This window comes from Arachis ipaensis, chromosome B10 (genome assembly GCF_059453495.1).
Source record: "Arachis ipaensis isolate K30076 ecotype BB chromosome B10, ASM5945349v1, whole genome shotgun sequence".
Classification (NCBI taxonomy): domain Eukaryota; kingdom Viridiplantae; phylum Streptophyta; class Magnoliopsida; order Fabales; family Fabaceae; genus Arachis; species Arachis ipaensis.
The window spans coordinates 121357531-121378705 of record NC_142435.1 but is presented as its reverse complement, the minus strand read 5'-3'; the positions used below and the strand labels follow the sequence as shown (position 1 = coordinate 121378705).

The following is a 21175-nucleotide window of genomic DNA, read 5'->3' as shown; positions in this document are numbered from 1 at the left end:
TGCTCCAGTCATGGTTCTGTAATCCGCGAAAGTGATGTAATGCTAATCTACTCCGATGGCTCTTGTAAGCTTAGGGGCGAGTTGTGCATACCCATACTGACGCATCACTCAATCCACATAGTTCCATTCGACATATTCGAATGACAACAATAACGCTACTGTGTCACACACTTCAAGTTATCTATGTAGGTCGGTGGGTATGATCAATCTTTCGAAATGGGAGCATGCCACGACATTCGCTGCTATTCCCAAACAAACAATAGATTAAGAGGGTCATCCATCTCCTTGCAATCATACTATGATGGACAATACAGTGACCTGTAAAAGTGCACAAGAGTTGCTACCCCAACTGCAAGTGTGAATTTGCTAAAAATTTTAGAGCAGTGGTAGATACATTGCATGGGCATAGGCCGTCGACTTATCTACGAAGAGGGTGATACCCAACAAACAAAAGATGTGACACTTAACATATCTCTGAACAGACTCTCAAGTGTCTAAAGGCTGTTTGTCTCTGATATAACGAACCCATGACAGTTTTATATAATGTTTGGAGGAACTACTAACAGTGGATTTGCTGCCAAAAATTGTCATACTTCGGTTGACCAAGAAGTGATGACTATTATTCGTCCATCAAGTCACAATCTGTTCATCAAGTCACAATCTGTTCATCAATCGGTAGGTCATATACATGTGCCACGTTTTCGAGTGTTATTGTAACCTCACCCATCGGCAATACGAATGTGTGAGTTTCTGGCCTCCACCTTTTCACAAAAGCAATTAGCAACCGGCATGTCTTCTGATCTTCCCAATTCTTGAGACTTGGTAGAATCCCGTTGTCCGTAAGGGGTCATAAATCGTCGTATGCCACATCTTTAGTGGATTAATTTTATGGGACAGAAGGTTCCTATTAGTCTAGTATAACCAAAGCATATATATTAATTTTCAAATAATAATAATATTATAACGAAAAATAAAAAAATTATTTATTCCCAAAAAATCATATCAAAATAGAAAATCCTAAAAAATATATTAATATTTATATTATTTATTAATTTTAATAATTACAAATTAAATTCTAATAATATTATTTTTGAATAATAATATTATAAAGCAAAATAAAAATATTTATTATTAATTATATTATTTGTTACTTTTAATTATCACAAATTATAATAAATTATTATAACTAAAAAAGTGTCATAATAAACAGAAAATCCTAAGAAAGTTTAATTGTTAATATTTATATTATTTATTAATTTTAATAATTATAAAATAATTTAAAATAATGTTATTTCTGAAAAATAATTATATTATAGCAGAAAATCAAGAAAAATTTTATTTATAAATCATTATATAATTTATTAATTTTAATAATTACAAATTAAGATAAAATACTATTATAACCGAAAAATAATCATATTAAAAAAAATCCTAAAAATCTTATTTATTAATAAATTTATATTATTTATTAATTTTAAAAATTGCAGATTAAATTAAAATAATATATTAATATTATTTCCGAATAACAATAATATTATAACAGAAAATCAGGAAAAATATTTATTAATAATTATATTATTTATTAATTTTAATAACTACAAATTAAATAAAATATTATTATAACCAAAATAGTGTCATATTAAAACAGAAAATTCTAAAAAATTTATTTATTAATATTTATATTATTTATTAATTATAATATTTACAAATTAAATTGAATTAATATTATTTCCAAAAAAGAATTATATTATAATAGAAAATCAAAAAATTTTATTTATAAACAATTATGTTATTTACTAATTTTAATAATTACAAATGAAAATAAATATTATTATAACCGAAAAATAATCACATTAAAATAAAAAAAATCCTAAAAAAATTTATTTATTAATTTTTAAAATTATAAATTAAATTAAAATAATATTATAACAGAAAAATAATTTACAAAATATAATAATAACCAAAAAACTAAAAAAAATTATAACCTAAAATAATATTGCTAAAATAATATTAACCAAATAAATAGTAACAAACTAACCGAAAATAATAAATTTACATAATTATGATGTTTCAAATAATTAATAATATATTCTGTCGACAACGTTTAATCTCGTACTATTTTCGCTAAACACGTTTACAATTTTTTCACACGTAATACTCTCACTCGCAGTACATTGCTAACTCTCACTCTCACCACAATACTCTTTTACTCTCAATCTCTCTCGAGTAATTTATACAATGCTCTGAATTTCAACTAAAATGAGCAGGGAAGTCTCACTCCACCCATCCCATTTTAAAGTCTTGAAGCCATTATTGCAGAGGCTATTCCTAGAGCATACTTGTCTCTTGCATGTAGGCAAGCTTGAAAGGTAATCAACACGCAGGAGGCGAATTTCTGCGAAGAATTTCTAAAAAACTGCGACAAATATCTGGCAACCCTCTAAAAAGTAGTCAACATGCAGGGGCGTGTTGCTACCATCGCGCCTCTTGGCAAATCTTTATAGAGAATCTCTAAAAAAAGTACGACGAATCTCTGAAAAGCAGTCATTAACACACTTGTGCGTTATTCCTGTTGTGCTATATGTCCAAAATTGCTATGAATTTCTGACAAAAAATTTTTTTTTTGTGTATTATCTGTTGTGTTAGAATTTCTCTAAATATCTATAATACTATAAAATATCCTAAATGTTAATATTTTACAAAAATACTATTATCCTTTTTATATAAAAAATACTTTCTATTAAAAAGCATCTTTAATTTTTTAAAAGCGTTTCTATATATATATATTTTAAGTTATAAATATAAACATACGATTGTTTTATGTACCAAACACAATGTAAAATATTTTCGCAGTTGTCCTTTTGAAAAATATAAGTATATTTTTAAGAAATTTTACCAAACTAAATTTGAGAATGATTAAATAATTTTATGGATTTTTATTTAAAAGAAAATATTATTTATCTCGCTAATTTTTTTATCTTCTTATCATGATTAGAGGCCACTCAGATAAAGACGCTTAAAACATTTTTTTTTAAAGATGTTTCTTTGTTGTGTTTTAATTAGTTTTTGTATAATACTATAATTTATTCGGTGTTCCTCATCACATATTATTAAATTCCTCAAAAGATTTTCTTTCCAAAAACAATAAAAAATATTTAATTTAGATTAAAACAAAAAAGGTAATAGATTAACTATTAATTTTTTTTAAAGATTATTTACATAAAAAAATATATCACATTCATCAATAAATAAATAAATAAATAAATATATATATATATATATATATAACAAGCTCTTAAAATTTTTATAAATAAAAAAATAATTAATTTTTATTCGCATAATATATAAAATAATTACTATATTATTATTATATTATAGATTAAAATTTACTAATTTAAATTTTATTTTTATTTTTAATATAAGCATTAGAAATAAATAAATTTTTTATAACAAGATGTAATGTAACAAAATATATATAATATTAATTAGTTTTTAAAAAATTATGAAAAGATGATTTTTTTAATAAAGTGTTGTTAAAAAATTAATATTATAAAAATTAATTTCAACCAATATGATATAATAGGTTATTAAATATATTTAATACAAAACACATTGAATATAAATTTTTATTGAGTTTAAATTTTAAATAATTTTTAATTGAATTTTGAATATTTTTATTTTAAAGAGTTAGAATATTTTAACATCATTTTTTTCGTATCTTTTTACTTGAGTCTTTGATTTTTTAAATTATAAACCTTATTTATAATTAAGAGTAATGTTTTAACACCACCAATTAGTCACACATATAAAAATACAAAAATAATTCTATTGTCATAATTATAATCTAACTTTATAAGTAATACAATACAATGAAACTATATATAAGTAATATAACTATATTTTATCTACATCTATAGTCACATTTCATAAATAATATAATTAAATTATATTTATGTTTATAATTAAAATATGAATAAAAATACAAAAAATTATCAGGATAGTTAATTTTTTTTGTTCATAATTTTTTTTATTATTTTTGTTGTGAAAAGTTTAATTATTTTAATAATTAATTATTTTTTAAAAAAGATAATTGAATAACACAAAAAAATCTTATTAAGAGTAATTTATTTATATATGATTAAAAAATAATTGAATAATTATATAGGTAAAAAATTAATATTATTAAAAAATAAAAATAAAATTTATTTTAAAATTAAAAATAAAGTTTATTTAAAAATAAAATTAAAAATCATGTTTTTTTTCTTTTTTCCAAAATTTACCTACAAGTAATTCTATAAATATTTTATGATGAATAAAAATATTAAACCCGTACTAAAATTTATTCTAATAAAATTTATTTTTATTCTACTAAACGTTAAATAAAGTAATAAACTATTGAAAAGAATTTTTTTTCTCCATTAGAGAAGAATGATAAACTTCCATACTTCTATTATTTTATGGCAATAATTTGGCTTGATATTTTTTATTAATAATAATAATAATAATAATAATAATAATAATAATAATAATAATAATAATAATAATATCACAGTAAAAAAGGAAGCACGTCACCAAATAATTTATCATCCGAATTATATATGAATCAAATTGATAATATGAGGGCTAACACTACAAAAATCGATAACAAGGTTAGGGACTTATAAAACCTTTCTTAAGATCATAGAAAAAAAAACGTTTATATTTGTGTGATATATAAAACAATTATCATATTATTATTATTATTACATTATATATATATGAGCAAAAAAAGTCCAACTGTTTTAAAGTAAAATTTTCTTTTAATATTTGATTAAATGTTCTTGTATTTAGTACTTTTTTTTTTGCACTTTCTCTTAGTTAAAAATATAATCATTATAATTTTTTAGTTATTATTGCTAGAGATGTTTACATATGGGATATGGCTGAAATTTCGATCCAATCCGCACTAAACTCATTAGATCAAATTCGATATTCACACTTTTATATTTGGATCAGATATCAAATATATCCATAAAATAAAAAATATTAAAAAAATTTATTTTTATAAAAAAGTCAATATTTTTTTGTTTACTTTTGTAAACATATTTACTTCTATCTGATTAGAGTATGGATCCGATTCGATCATCTTACAGATCAGATCATATCCTCAAATTACAGATCAGATACGGATAAATACTGTGGATTTATATGGATATGATCTAATCAATGAACACCCCTAACTACTACTATAGGTTCATTGTTGCAAAAGAATACTTCTTTTATTATAAACCATTATTAGATCTTAATTACCATTAAAACAACTTAATTGTCAACAAAGAGATAATACTTATTGGTCTCTAAAATTATGTTCGTATTTGAATCTATAGTTATAAAAACCGAACTGAATCGGCTGGTTCGACCGGAAAACTAGTGAACCGGACTAGAACCAAATCCTAGTTCGGTTCGGTTCGGTTTACTCCTTGGACCGTTTAAAGAATAAAACCGGTGTGAACCGGTAAGAACCGAACTGGTCTGCTTGAAAATTTTTTTAAAATGTCTCCACAAGGTCTCGAACCAAGAACCTTGGAGCAAAAACAACCTCTACTTGCCACTTAGCCATTGCACTTCTAAGTATTATATTTGACAAATACTAATTATATTATATACATAAATATCTAATTTAATTTAATTTTTATTTTTTCTATTTTTAAAATTAATTATACTAAAAATTTATTAATTTACTTGATCTATTTTATTGCTAGTATTGTGATTAAGGTTATTTGTTTTGATGTTAGTGTTAAAATCTACTGATATTATAGTTAGATGATAGGCTTTGTGAATTAATTATTTTTTATTGTGTCAAAATAAGATACTATTGTAGTATTAAAATTTTATGTTTTTTTTATATTAGTTATTTTTAGAAGTTGAGACTTGATTCTTCATAAAATGTTAGTGAAGATATGTATTTCAAATTTTAATTTTAAGTTTTTAACTATTTTATATTTATATTTACGTGAGACCGGTTTTATCGATTCAACCAGTGATTTATCGGTTGAACCAATAAATCAGTGAACCAGTAGCTTGACCTGTTCGATCACTGGTTCGGTTCTAACAACTATGTTTCAATCTAATTTCAAAAATTTCGATTTATTCAATTTAGTCTCCCAACTTAATAGTTATGACTCATATTGGTTCCTAATCTTATTTTGTCACTGTCTCACAAAATCGTTAACGACATGCTGAGATAGACTAACGACTATTATATTATACATTCTAGCGACTGTTTGATGTGACAATTGAAATTTTTTTACCTTTTTTTTTTCAACTAAACACTTAAAATCCTAATATGAGTCACGGATATCTAAGTTAAAAAATCAAACTAAGTAAATTGAAACTTTAAAAATCAGATTAAAGCTCGAATATAACTTCAAAACAGAACTTTAACTTATGTAGTGATTAATTTAAATGAGAATCAAATAAATCAATATTCAACATAATTTTTATCAATGTTTTCAAATTCGAAATTTCTATACCAAAATTAACTAGAATTTTTCTTTAAATTAAAAATTTAATAAAATAGTGACTTTAATTATCTTAACCAATGTCCTAATTAATTACTTTTATGTCTTAAAAAAACTGTATATGAGAAGAAAATAATTAATTTGTCTACTTTGATAAATAGTTATTTTACTAAAATGAAAGAAACTATTTGTTTAGAATTTTTTAAGAACTAATTAATATTATATATATTTTGGGGTAAAAAACGTAAATAAGCCAAGGGAGCTGAGAAATTACGCAAATCCGCCAAACTGGAAATTGCTTCACGAATGAGCCAAAGCACATTACTATATAATTCGAACCAGGTTGGTTCGAACTACAAAAACACATAATTCGAACTAAGGTAGCTCGAATATTGATGGAACAAGTGATGCATGTAATTCGAACCTAGTTGGTTCGAACTAGAATTGAGAGTAATTCGAACTAGGTGAGTTCGAATTACACGTTTGGACGCTTCAGCAAGTAATTCGAACCTAGTTGGTTCGAATTAGTCAAAGTTTGCCTCGAATAGTAATTCGAACTATGCTATTAAAAAATTAATAATTTATTAAAAAAAATTTACTAAAAAATTTATTAAAAAAATTAATAATTTAAAATTAAAAAAATATATATTTTATTCCATACAAAATAATTAAAAAATATATTTTATTCTATACAAAATAATTTTAAAAATAGCTTAAAAGATGTTATGAGTACTATAAAAGTTTGTAATATTCTATTGATTTAGGTAAATACATGATAAAAATATTTTTTTTTTAATTTCTAAATTATTAGTGACTATATGGAGTATTTCTTTAATGTCCTAAGTCATTAGGACATTACAAATTTTATAGTACTTCTAACATTTTTTAAACCATTTTTTAAACCATTTTTTAAATTATTTTGCATAGAATAAATATTTTTTTGTGGTATAATTTAAATAAATTTATTAAAAAATATTCATAATAATTTTTTAATAAAATTATTTAAATTATATGGTGAGATATTACATGATTCAAATTACGTATGTGGAAGTTCGAATCACTCTGATTCAAATTATATGGTGAGCAATTCGAATTCTATACAATACTCTTCTGCCCATTCTTGATAGCTAATAAATATTTTTTAATAAATTTATTTAAATTATACCACAAAAAAAATATTTTATTCTATGCAAAATAATTTAAAAAATGGCTTAAAAATTTTTAGAAGTACTATAAAAATATGTAATGTCCTAATGACTTAGGACATTAAAGAAATACTCTACATAGTCACTAATAATTTAGAAATTAAAGAAAAAATATTTTTATCATGTATTTACCTAAATCACTAGAATGTTACAAACTTTTATAGTACTCATAACATCTTTTAAGCCATTTTTTAAAATTATTTTGTATAGAATAAAATATATTTTTTTATTATTTTGTATGGAATAAAATATTTTTTTTCATTTCTAAATTATTATTGACTATGTAGAATATTTTATTTAAAATTTGAGTACATTCATGTATTTACCTAAGTTATTAGAACATTACAAATTTTTATAGTACTCCTAACATTTTTTAAGCCATTTTTTTAAATTATTTTGCATAGGATAAAATATTATTTGTAGTATAATTTAAAAAAATTATTAAAAAAATTTATTAAAAAATATTCATGAGCTATTAAAAATGGACAGAAAAGTATTGTATGAAATTCGAATTGATAGCTCATTAATATTTTAAAAAAGTATCGTAATTAAATATTTTGTTAGCTTTTTTTTAACGTATGAAATAAAATATATATTTTTTAATTTTTAAATTATTAATTTTTTAACAGCATAATTCGAATTACTATTCGAGGCAAACTTTGACTAATTCAAACCAACTAGGTTCGAATTACTTGCTGAAGCGTCCAAACGTGTAATTCGAACTCACCTAGTTCGAATTACTCTCAATCCTAGTTAGAACCAACTAGGTTCGAATTACATGCATCACTTGTTCCATCAATATTCGAGCTACCTTGGTTCGAATTATGTGTTTTTGTAGTTCGAACCAACCTGGTTCGAATTATATAGTAATGTGCTTTGGCTCATTCGTGAAGCAATTTCCAGTTTGGCGGATTTGCGTAATTTCTCATCTCCCTTGGCTTATTTACGTTTTTTACCCTTATTACACTACATTTAGTTATAAAAATTTTATTTATTTCTAATACTTATATTAAAAATAAAAAAAATTTAAATTTGTGAATCTTAATATATAATATAATAATAATATAGTAATTATTTTATATATTGTGCTAATATAAATTAATTATTTTTTATTTATAAAAATTTTAAGAGCTTGTTATATATATATATATATATATATATATATTGATGAATGTAATATATTTTTTTATGTAAATAATCTTTTAAAAAAATCTAATAGTTAATTTATTATTGTTTTTGTTTTAGTTTAAATTAAATATTTTTTATTGTTTTTGGAAAGAAAATCTTTTGAGAAATTTAATAATATGTGATGAGAAACACCGAATAAATTATAGTGGCCTCCAACATGATTACTATCTGATTTTAGTCTTTTAAATCAAAGATAAATGTTCGTGTAATTATCATCTCATCTAATAATCATATCGATCCCCATAATACAATTAGAGAAAAAAAATCTCCTTGTTTATTACCCATGATGGATTCATGTGTTATGATTGAATTAGAAAAGTTTATTTACTATTTGCCCAAAGAATAATATGTGGCATTGTTTATGACAAAAAGTAAAGAGAAAAAGAAAAATGTCATTACCTTTTTTTTTTCTCTCAAATTTTTCCTTCCAGTTTACCGACACTTCACAGTTTGCTGTATGATAATACGAGCAATTAATGTGCATACACCGATACACGTACACCTCAAAAATCCTATTTCATTTGATATTCAGTTCAATTTCTAAATGGAGAAGCCTTTTTGTTAGTGTCTATTTGTCTGATTTGATTTCATGCATGACTGTTTTTAACACAATAATTCTCAAAGTAAATAACAGAATATTATCAATACTGAATTTGACAACAGTAAAAACTTATGTAGAGTGCATGAATAAAGCATATGTAAATTATAACAAAGTTTGGATATACTGTATGTGGATAGTTATATCTGATTTAAATATTTTGTTATATTTTCTAGTCAAAGAGAATAGTCTGGTTGGACGCTACATGTAAATACACATCATATGTTGCAGAATTTAAATACGAAATCTTATTAACGGGGTTACTTGGAAGGAAACAAAGATATATAAAAAGATATAGTGTCGGTAAAAAAACATTGCTCAAAGTAACACTGTTCAGTGTTCATTTAGACTTATATATTTTGCGTGTGGAGTTTGTATTCGGAAACTAACCAAACTTCTTGGTCCTTAGTTTATGCTTTACGGCGAAACACAGCAACCCTTTCTGGACCTAACAATGTTAAAATAGATTTCAAAATCATATGGGGAAAAAGAAAAGAAATTAAAATAAGATCTATTTTGTCTACCACGTGATCCATTATTTTCCAAATTGATTTGACTTACTCCGCGAAATTTAAATGTGTGGTAGCATATAATCGAAAAAAGCATTTTCTTACATTATTATTGGCTCTACTATTGGTGAGCATCTTATTATCGGTGACTAAAAGTAAAGGTTGCATGAGTCTAGTTAATACAGAAAAAGAGAAAAATGAAAATGTTTATATTACACTACTACATAGATTTAAAAACCAACCAATATATTTTGAGTTTAATTAGGATCGAATGAACGTAGATTTACTTGCGTTTATACCCGATGACTATTTTGTTACACACATGTAGCTAGCCTTCGTTTCGAGTTTATGGTAAAAACCTAAAGAATGGTAAAATAATATTGTTGGAAAAACTGTAAAAGCAAGTATATATGCTCAACCAAACTAAGAAAATAACACCTACATATATCATAAAGAAGAATGCTAGGGGCCAGCAATTTTGGTGTTTTGTAACCATCAATTGGCCATCAATAGTGTTTTTAATGGTGTGAGATTACATCTAATGGTGGGAGATCATTCACTTTTGTTTTGATGGTTAAGTGCTGGCCAGAAAACACAAAAGTTGCTGGCCCCTAGACTTTTTCTATCATATATGTGTTATGGGCTATGGCAACAACTGCAAACCGTTGTCGTTAACAATAATAAGTGTTAACTGTCAATTCGTACTCAAAACATTCAGTGGCTTATAAAAAAAAATTTTAAAAATATTATTGACAAAATAACTTTTAAATAATTTAAAAATACGACAAAAAATATCAATAAATATTATATTTTTTATAAATAATAAAAAATTTATATTTAATAAACAAATTATCCATTATATCTAAATATTTATGACATTTGAATAAATATTTACAACCTATTGTTACCGTTAAAATAGACAATAGCTTAAAGTGGAATATACTAGTGTTACCTAGGGGTGCACAGACCCGGCCCGGCCCGAAGGCCCGGCCCGGTCCCGAATACTTTTGGGGCTAATTTGGTGTGATTTCATCGGGTTTAGGGCCGGGTAAGGATCTCAAAAATAGACCCGGTCATTATTTCGGGTCGGGTCCGGGCCATAGCTCGGGTCACCCGAAGTCGGCCCGGTGACCCGGTCATCATACACAATTAATATTTTGTGTTATTAGTGATGGATCATGACTATTCTTATGTGGAATTTAAGTATTGTAAATCTTAATATTTTGTGTTATTAGTCATTATAAAACTATAAGTTAATGTTTTATGTTTAGAATGCATAAGACTTTAGACTAATGCATAATATTGTGTTATTTGTATTGATTTAAATATTTGGTATTATTAGACAATATTAGTATTGATTGTGGTTATACTTTAGTATTGATTGTGGTTATGCTTTAATTTTGAAGAATGGTTGGTTCTTGTTATATTTTTCTAAGTGAATTTTACCATGTTAAATAATGGTTGGAGTCTTGAAAATTTGGATATTTTTACATGCTAGCTTACAAGAAGGTATCAACGTAATGTAATGTTAACGGCCCGGTTTTCACCCGGTTTCACCCGGTTTTTACCCGGTATAATTGTGGCCCGAAAGTGTATTGGTTTCATCGGGTCTAGGGCCGGATTCGAGTCTAATAAATAGACCCGGTGTATATTTCGGGCCGGGTCTGGGTCACATCAAACCCGGCTTCACCCGGCCCATGTGCACCCCTAGTGTTACCTGATAGATTAGGAAATGGTTAGATGGTTACTCTACATTTATGGCCCAATGAATGCCAATGAAAAAGAAGAAAAGAAAAAGGTTCCCTTTACTATTACGATAGAGTGATAGACAACGTGTCATAATGGTTAAACTATAATTGGCAATAGCGTTAAATTTTATTAAGGCTACGGTTTTGGGTGTTGCTAAGCTTAGTGTTGTCTTCTGTACCCTGAAAATTCAAAGAGCGTTTTTCCACTAATAATCTTTTGAACTTTATTGATAATTTGTTATTCACTTATTGAATAATATTTTGAAAAGAAGTGTGAAAAGAATACATGCATGGTTTTTCCACATAGATTTATTTAGTATTAATTTTCACTATCAATTACTTAGTAGATGTTTCTGTAAGTTTTCCACAGGAAGTCTCTTTTTTTAACCAATACAAAAAATCAACACCATGGATAGATGGTGATAAAGTTTTGAAAGAAAAACCCATCATGAATCATGATGGTTATAATTAAATAATTTTCATGTGATTAAGAAAAGAAAAAAAAAACAACTTTTTTTTCCAAGCACTTTGATTATTTAAAAAAAAATAAAAATATTAATACATACAAAAACTTAAGAAAATTTTTATGGTGTCTATCAATTGTTGTCTAACTTTTGCCTAACTTATTTTTTGTGATAAATTTTGAATTTTTAAAAATAATTTATTTTTATATCTTTTAAATTAAATATAAATTTTTAAACTTTTTTAATAAATATACACCACTTTTTAGGCAGCATAACATTCACAAAAACTTAATTATTAAATTCGTCACTAAATATATATTAATTAATTTATTTTTAATATATATTTTATATTTTAATGTATATTTTTTTTATGACATTTCTTTTAATGTATATTTAATATCGATAACTGAATTTTCGTAGATAACATAGTTGAAAAGAAAATTTGACAAGAATTTCAGATAGTATAAAATAGAGGGAAGAAGTTAGTTTGGCAAACGGGCCTAGTAATATTGGCGGTGACCGGAAAACCAATTTGCAGCAGAAGAGAAACGGAAAAAACAAGGCCTTGTTGTAAGAATTTAGAGTTCAATATACAAATACAAGGCAATACCAGGTTTCATAGCCACAGAAAAGAAAACGGCACCCTCTTCCCTAGCTAGCTAGCTAGCTCCTACTCTATTCTCTTTCTCTCAACTGAATTTTCCTTCACCGTAATAGCAGCTAGCTACTAACACTAAGTCACTAATAATAAGTAATAACCATAACCATACTCTACGCTTTGATTCTATTTAGTTAGTTAATTAGTTAGTTAGTTAGTTAGAATTGTTTGTTTCTTTTAACTCTAACGGCATATGGCATACCATAACCACCACCTCTCTCAAGACCTTTCACCACTTCACCACCAACATTTCAGTGACCAACAGCAACCTCAACCGCTCTCAGATAACACTGCTATACTTTCCGACCACCTCTCCCCCACTGACCCCACCGCCAAATCCCCCTCCGATCCTCACCCCAACTGGCTCAACAACGCCCTTCTCCGCACCCACTACACCAACAACGATACCAACGCCACCAATTTTCTCAACCTCCACACCGCCGCCTCTGCTTCTGACTCCTCCGCCGCCGCCGCCGCAGCTGCTTCACAATCCTCCGCTCAGTGGCTCGCCCGCCCTGTCCTCCACCGCAACCACAGCGAGGTCATCGACGACGTCGCCCCCCTGTCCAACAACGAATCGCCTGATATGAAGGTTGCCGGCGACGGCAAGGGGGAGGTGGTGACTGTGGAGAGCGGCGGCGAGGGCGGAGGTGGGTTGGTGAACTGGCAGAATGCTCGGTACAAGGCGGAGATTCTGTCACACCCGCTTTACGAGCAGCTTCTGTCGGCACACGTGGCGTGCCTGCGGATCGCCACGCCGGTGGACCAGTTACCGAGGATCGACGCTCAGTTGGCTCAGTCCCAGAATGTGGTGGCCAAGTACTCTTCCTTCGCTCACGCTCCTCTCGGCGATGACAAAGAGCTCGACCAGTTCTTGGTAAACTCCTTCTGTTCTCCATTCATTCCCACAGCTTTTTTCTTTAAGCGTTTTCCGTGTTTTATGATACGGTATTAAAATTTATATAATCAAGACTTCCATCCTTGTTGATTTCGTGTCGAATCTCAAATTTGGATAATTATTATTCATAATTGAGATGGTTTTGTAGTCATATATATCTATTATGGCAGTGGGCTTGAACAATAGTATTTCTATTTTATTTGTAATTCATTAATTCCAGAATTGTGTTCTTTATTTTAATATGATTTCATGGTTGGTGCTGATTGTTGCAGTCACACTATGTTTTGTTGCTCTGTTCCTTCAAAGAACAACTCCAACAACATGTTCGTGTCCATGCAATGGAAGCAGTAATGGCTTGCTGGGAGATTGAGCAATCCTTACAAAGTCTAACAGGTGCAATAATTGCGTTCTTTTTTCATTTTTCATCTTAAAAAAATAAAAATAAAAACACTAGGAATAAAGGTTGGTTGGTCACAGTGGTAAATTGAAAATAACTTGTACCAAAATTCTTGTCTAACCATTGTGTGCTCCCTCAACGATGTTCCTGATATCAAGGAACCAACCAAGCAGTGACTGGCTCACCCAAACACATTACCTATTTTTGAGCAACTTCCACAAAACACATTACCTATTTTTGGCACAACATATTATGTACCTTGATAAAAAAAACCTTTAGCTGAACTTTGGGAGTCTTTAAAATATATTTATATATCTATTTTTTTATAGGAACATAGCACAGAGTTCTTGCTGTTTTTAATTCATATTCAGAACAATGAATTCCCCGGGATAGCAACTAAAGTTTGGGTCTAACCTCATGTTCAAAGTTTCTGACAAGTTAAAATACCGGTCAATTTAGGTGTGCACAATAAATGATATCAAAGTCCTTGAGTTTTGGTAGACTAAATGGAACAGGGGGACATGAGTAACAGTTTCCCGTATAAACATCCGTTAACTACTTGATTAAAATTGGAATGTATGTAGCATAATAAGGACATAATGATTGTAATTTCTGTGATGTATAAAGTCTATAATAAAAAGGCTTTACAATGTCTTGCTTAGTTTGCCAAACTATCTTATGTTTTTGAAGTAGACAAATGACCAGGAAAATCAAATTGCATATTTGCATAGTCCTTTTTCGCAATTGGATGAGTGTACTAAAGCTATGATTTCTTTCTACATGCTATGTGATCGATGACAGGAGTTTCGCCAGGGGAAGGTACCGGAGCAACAATGTCCGATGATGAAGATGACCAAGTAGACAGTGATGCCAATCTGTTTGATGGTGGTTTGGATGGTTCTGATAGCATGGGATTTGGCCCTCTTGTTCCAACAGAGAATGAGAGATCCCTTATGGAACGTGTAAGACATGAATTGAAGCATGAACTGAAACAGGTAATAAGGGTTATAGACTTCAAACTTAAACTCTCCTAATTTTAAATCCTTTTCCATGTGATTGATCTCTCAAATTCTCTTTATCATGTAGGGTTATAAGGATAAAATTGTGGACATAAGAGAGGAAATTTTGCGCAAAAGACGAGCCGGAAAACTTCCCGGTGACACCACCTCTGTTCTTAAAGCATGGTGGCAATCACATTCCAAGTGGCCTTACCCTACAGTAAGAACTCAACACTTGCTCTACTAATGTTTGGTGAAATCATTCTCGAATTTCAACGTTCATTATCTGAAAATTGACTTTTGTTAAACATTTTTTTTTCTTAAAAAACAAAGCAGTTTGTCATATATAAGTCAAAGCACAGGAATAAGGACTACACATTTTGTCTAAGATTATGCCTATTATATGGTCCACACGCTAATGTTAGCGCTGTAGTAACCTTAGAATATATTATGATATTCCTATTACTCATGTAGCTGGTCCTGGAATTTTACTATATTTTATTTTTCCAAAGCTACTATTCTGAAGTCAATACTACCTGCTATGTAACAAGTGGCTCATTGTTTTGGTTTTTCAGGAGGAAGATAAGGCAAGGTTGGTGCAGGAAACAGGATTGCAATTGAAGCAGATCAATAATTGGTTCATCAACCAAAGGAAGAGGAACTGGCACAGTAATCCTTCAACTTCTACTTCCTTGAAGAGCAAGCGCAAAAGGTATTCCAATAATCACAATATTTACATGATCCTTCTTTCCAGTCTTAATAATAATAACAAAACTAATAATGCAGGTGATAATAGTGCTGAATGATACATATAAATGGAGGGAAACTGAATCAATCAATCATTGGCTATGTACTCTGTTAGTGCATGGCAATGGATTCAAGGAAAGGCAATCACTTTTGGCTGCTTCTTTTCATGGAACATCTATGTATGTTTACACTATAAGGAGCAAATATTTGGAGGCCTTCAGCACCTTTGAAGCATGAAAATTAGGGAGCTCAATTAGGAACAATCACAATTTAATGACTTTGAATTATATATAGTAAGGGGTCGGGATTATAGGGGTACAGTAATAATCTGTGCATTTTGATCTTGAAGTTGGTATTTCGTTCCTATATGTGAAGGTCATTTTCTTGCAGAAAATGATATAGATGTATAGTTATTATATACTATATAGTACGTATTTACTTTTTATACTTAAACGATGATAGTTGCCCAGATGGTATGGGTTTCGCATGATGCTTCTTCAGGTGATCGTAAAGTCATAATCATGGCATGAAACAACTTGAGTGAATTAGAAAAGGGTGAAAAGAGTTCATAATTTTTTTTTACCCGGGTGTGGTTGGAGGATATCTACATATTGGTATTTGTGCTTTGTTTTGAGGGGTGGGACAAATTTCTTTTATGCATGCTATGCGACCAAACTATATGTTATTTAGTTGAGGAATCATATTAGTATTTTTTTTAATACATTTTATTTTTTTACTTTTTATTTTTAGTATTAAAAATAATCGATAAAAATAAAAAAAAATAAAAAATTGTCTCTTATACAATAAAAGAAGTGTAAAAAAATTATATAAAAATAAGACAACTATCATTTCTCTTAAACAAATATCAAAAATAAAATAACTCACTAATGTGTATGTGCGTCCTCCCGGAACTCAATTGTTATTATGCAAGTGTATTAGGAATAAAAAGAAGAAAATGAATTGATTTGATCTGAAAATTTGATGAATTATATTTTGAAAAATATTTGAGAATTATTAAAATTTATTATTTTTAATTATTAATTAGTCATCAATGTTTAAATGTATAAAATAAAGTATATTATTAAATTATTAGACTAAAAAAATTATACTAAATAAATTGAATTGATGGTTAAATGATGATAAAAAAATAATAAATTTTGTTAATGGCTACTAGGATTTTTCTTATATTACAAATAAACTCAAATAATCCTTTATTTTATTTTTTTTCCAGAATTTAGTAAGAATTGAAATGATTTAATATATTACAATTCTGTTAGGAAGACAATAGAGAATCTAAACAATGTGAACAATGGACTTCGAATTTGGCCCAATATAAAGAAAAAAAAAAGGTAAGAAAACTCCCCAAATTACCTAAGCCCAAAAAACCCAAACAGTTATTTCAAAAAATTAACCATCCAACCCTAATTTACGAAAGAAATTTATCCAAACACCCTCCCTCAAAATCATTTGCCACCCTCACCCTCAATAATCATCTCACCTCTTCGACGTTAGAAGCTCCCTCACCAGTTATCATCGTCCACCCCTGTAGCCCCCCTCCCCATCACCATCGCAAAATCGTCATCAAACAACTATCCACGTAGTTACTAAAATAATCATCCGACTACCTAGTGAAATGAACATCCAGCATTTGTTAATTGTATATACTTAAACTGAATCGAACAAAATAACAATCCAATTAAGAATTAAAATAATCATCTACATACCTAGTAAATTGAACATTCAGCACATTTGCGGGATGGAGAGAGTCGACGGCGACGCATGGAGGCAGGGGAGGAGATCCGATGACGGAGCAGCCACGCAACAACAACTTCGGCTAGGAGAGGTTGCGAATCTACTTTGTGGGCTTCGAACCCGAACACGCAACGGTCAAAGATGAAAGAGGAGGAGTCGAATCGGTGGGAGGAAGGGTGGCGTCGATGAGGTGCGGCACAGCAGCAACCACGACGCGACGAGGAGGACAGATAACGGGGATAACATGCATCTCGAACTGCACGACGGGAGGCGGTGGCCTGCAGTGGGGCCTACACGGCCGGCGGCAGGTGGACAGCGGTAACAAGGATGCACGGGGCTACTGCGGCTCGATCTCCCATTGCTACGGAGCAAGCAAAACGCGGAGAGGCTAGGCGTCGTCAACGGGAGGCTGGGTGGTGTCAGCGGGAGGATGGACGGCGTCAGCTAGGCGGTGTCTGACTGGACAGTGGAAAAGTGTTGCGGCGCCGAGGTGACTCTGCGGACCAGAGATCGCAAATGGAAAATGGGAGATTAGCGTGATATTAGGAGTAACTGTGCCAATTGTGATTTGGTTTAATTGCAAATCCTTGTTTTTCAAATTTCAAAATCTGAAATTAAAAATAATTAATTAATAATCTGATATCTAAATCTGGTTAGTTCGTTAAGATTTGGATTAAGAGTTTGACATGGGAATAAATGATGAATTAGGTGTAAGTAGATTAGGTCTTGTTTTTATTCTATATCTTATGATATAAATCATTGTCCTTTAATAGAAAGAAGAGATTGGCTAAAATGAAGGAAGCAGCTAAAGTTTTGAAGTTTGGATCTTTGGTTCCCATTTCAAAATCTGGTTTCTTTCGAGAGGTTTCATAGGCTTCCTTTAATGTTTAGGTGATTGTCATCCTTTATAAAGATGGTATGCTACATGACATTTCTAAGTTCAAATTTTAGAAAATATTTTTGAACACCACACGTTCTCATATAATATCTATAAATTACTTGGGTGATCCAAATTTGTTTAATCTTATTGTTATGCTTCTTGTGCTGATTGCTGAAATCTATTATACTTTTATTTTTGACAGTATTGTTAAATGTGAAGTTTTGATGCAATTCTTTGAAAAATTGGCTACATTCTACAACAAAATTTGTCAAAATAATATCAACGGACTACATTCTCAACTATTCGGATCGAAATCTGTCCACCGTATTGGTATACAACAATGAAGCACTCAAGGAAAACTATGTTGGCTTGCGTAGTTTTAGACGAAGATGCACTCTTGAAGGGATTTGATTGATTTTATCTCATGAAAGCTGTTGCTTTTGCCATTTGGACAAGTAAAAGTTTTAATAGATTCCGAATTTTGGTTCCAAGGTTTTACTCGGTTTTGGTTAATAGCAAGTTTTTGTGTTATGGTCTAATTCTTTTTTTTCAATATGATTCTTTAGATTAGTAGGTAATTATTTTTTTGTGCATAGATCAATTATATCTTATAAATTTAGGATATGTTTGAATTTTGCTATTACTCAATCTTTGGATTAAGTTATATTGTATCTATTATATCGAGCAATAATTAGTTACGATAATATATAGGTCAGTAATAACTTATATTATTTTCTGTCATATAATTGACAAATTAAAGGACATTAGTAATATAGAATTATAACATATAGGGGAAGGATAAATTAGTGTATAAAATAATAAAAAATAACTTAATAATTTGACTTTCAAAAAATATAGTAAAAATATCTAAAAAAATATTTATCATTCCCAACTATCTTTATATTCTACTTCCACCCTACTCCTATATTTCCAAGTATTCTTTTGGATTATGGGACTTAAATCGTTGTTCTCCTCTAAAACTAGATTCACAGAAAATCTCATTCATGTGGAGTCGTTAATCTGATTAGAATACCAATAATATAATTATAATTAGAAGTGTGTTAAAAAATAATGTTAAAAATACAAATATTATAGATATTACCTAAATTTTGAAGTCATCATCTAAATTACATTCTCTCATCCAGTTCGTCACCCAAACTCCGCTATCATTCCTAAGATATAAAGCATTCAATAAATAATTATTATATACATGCAAAATATAAACTATTGAATTTGTTATAATATTTTAAAAAAATAATGAGAAGACTTACAATCTATTTTTTTGAGTGGGTAGGCTAAAAAGTGTGGTAGTCAAAATCTGGAGTAATTTATAAGTTTAAACTTATAATAGTAAAAAATATAATCATCTAACATGGCTTTTAAATAAGTTGCATATACAAGAGTTAATTGTATGTGATTTAAATTGACTAAAAGTACTAGTTATAACAAACGATTATTTAAATTATTTAGCGATTCAAGATGATTGAGTATTGGTTTAGAACAAACAATTACCACTTTAATTGTGTTTCTTTTGCATTGTTGATATTTTTCGACACAAGGTAGTGAATCCAACAAGATTAGATGATGACTCGTAAAGTCAACAATAATTAAATACCAATATGGATTCTCATAGATAGGGGGATAAAAACATGCAATTAACCTTAAATCATTATAAATATTAGGAAATTAAAATATTATATTGATAGAAAATAAATTGTTCATTTGTACCCTTATGACATGGCTAACTTTCTGTGATATATAAGTTCCAAAGAAATCATAGATAACTTCGACCGGTTTGTATTTGTCACTTAAAGCATATCGCTGCAAACACAAAAATACTTGTTAAATCAAAATATATTTTAAATTTAACATCTATTTTTTAATTGATAATTTTAAACTTTACTCGTGTGAGTATATAACATGATTTGGTCTAGAAGTAAGAACTTTTCTATAAATTGGTATATCCATACAAAATATTGGCCTAAAATATTAACTAATAATTTAAAGATATTGTAGGAATAAATTTACTGCGAAATGCCCAGGCATGAACCTTCATTCCTACATCAAAATACATGTGTCATCATAAGTGTAACCAGGTTTATAACCTATAATATATTAAATTGATATATAAAACATGTTTATAGGTAAAATACAAATCATAAACAAAAAATATAATTACAAGAAAAAAGGTAATATGCATTGACTTTTATACTTACTCGTGATTCGACACAATTTTCTGACACGAGACATCTAAATACATTTCTACAATCTTTTTTATCTAGTGTGATTACTAACTCTTTAGAACTGCCAAAGTCATAAAATGATTAGCTAAAAGACTCATAAAATTTTTAAATTATTATAATATAAAAATAAATCACACGTATGGCCCTAGCATATTCGAAAAAATATTGGTTGCAACATCAACTTCAAACTCGATTAACATGATCGAAGGTGTAGGTTCGAATGTAATAAGTGTCCACCATTGCAGTTAAAAAAAATAGTTTTAAGATTAAACAGAAACATTAAAGCAAAGAGAAAAAAAATAAAAGAAAGAAGAAAAAAAATTTACCTTTGGTAGCACAACTTCTACTCTAACTTGTGGTTGTCCATTAGATTGATTTGTTGATTCGTGA

The 21175-nt window shown here is 28.6% G+C and overlaps 1 protein-coding gene across 2 annotated transcripts; it reads left to right on the top strand.

Annotated features, from left to right (window-relative positions):
- Positions 1-12634: 12634 nt before the first annotated feature.
- On the top strand, positions 12635-16397 carry LOC107620945 (homeobox protein knotted-1-like 3). Of its 2 annotated transcripts, none has more exons than XM_088509929.1 (6): positions 12635-13747; positions 14041-14161; positions 14967-15160; positions 15252-15383; positions 15739-15875; positions 15950-16397. In XM_088509929.1, exons 1-6 carry the CDS (start codon positions 13064-13066, stop codon positions 15951-15953), a joined length of 1272 nt encoding a protein of 423 aa, XP_088366055.1. In that variant the 5' UTR covers positions 12635-13063; the 3' UTR covers positions 15954-16397. The 2 variants fall into 2 exon arrangements, with proteins under 2 accessions (XP_088366055.1, XP_088366053.1); XM_088509927.1 differs by having other exon boundaries at positions 12638-13747; positions 15960-16397.
- Positions 16398-21175: the final 4778 nt, after the last annotated feature.

Excerpts from the sequence above, each read along its gene's own strand:
- LOC107620945 (XM_088509927.1), top strand. The coding sequence starts at position 13,064 with ATGGCATACCATAACCACCACCTCTCTCAAGACCTTTCACCACTTCAC. Across the intron at positions 14,162-14,966 it reads ATCCTTACAAAGTCTAACAG|GAGTTTCGCCAGGGGAAGGT; the intron begins GTGCAATAATTG and ends GATCGATGACAG. Across the intron at positions 15,384-15,738 it reads CCAAGTGGCCTTACCCTACA|GAGGAAGATAAGGCAAGGTT; the intron begins GTAAGAACTCAA and ends TTGGTTTTTCAG.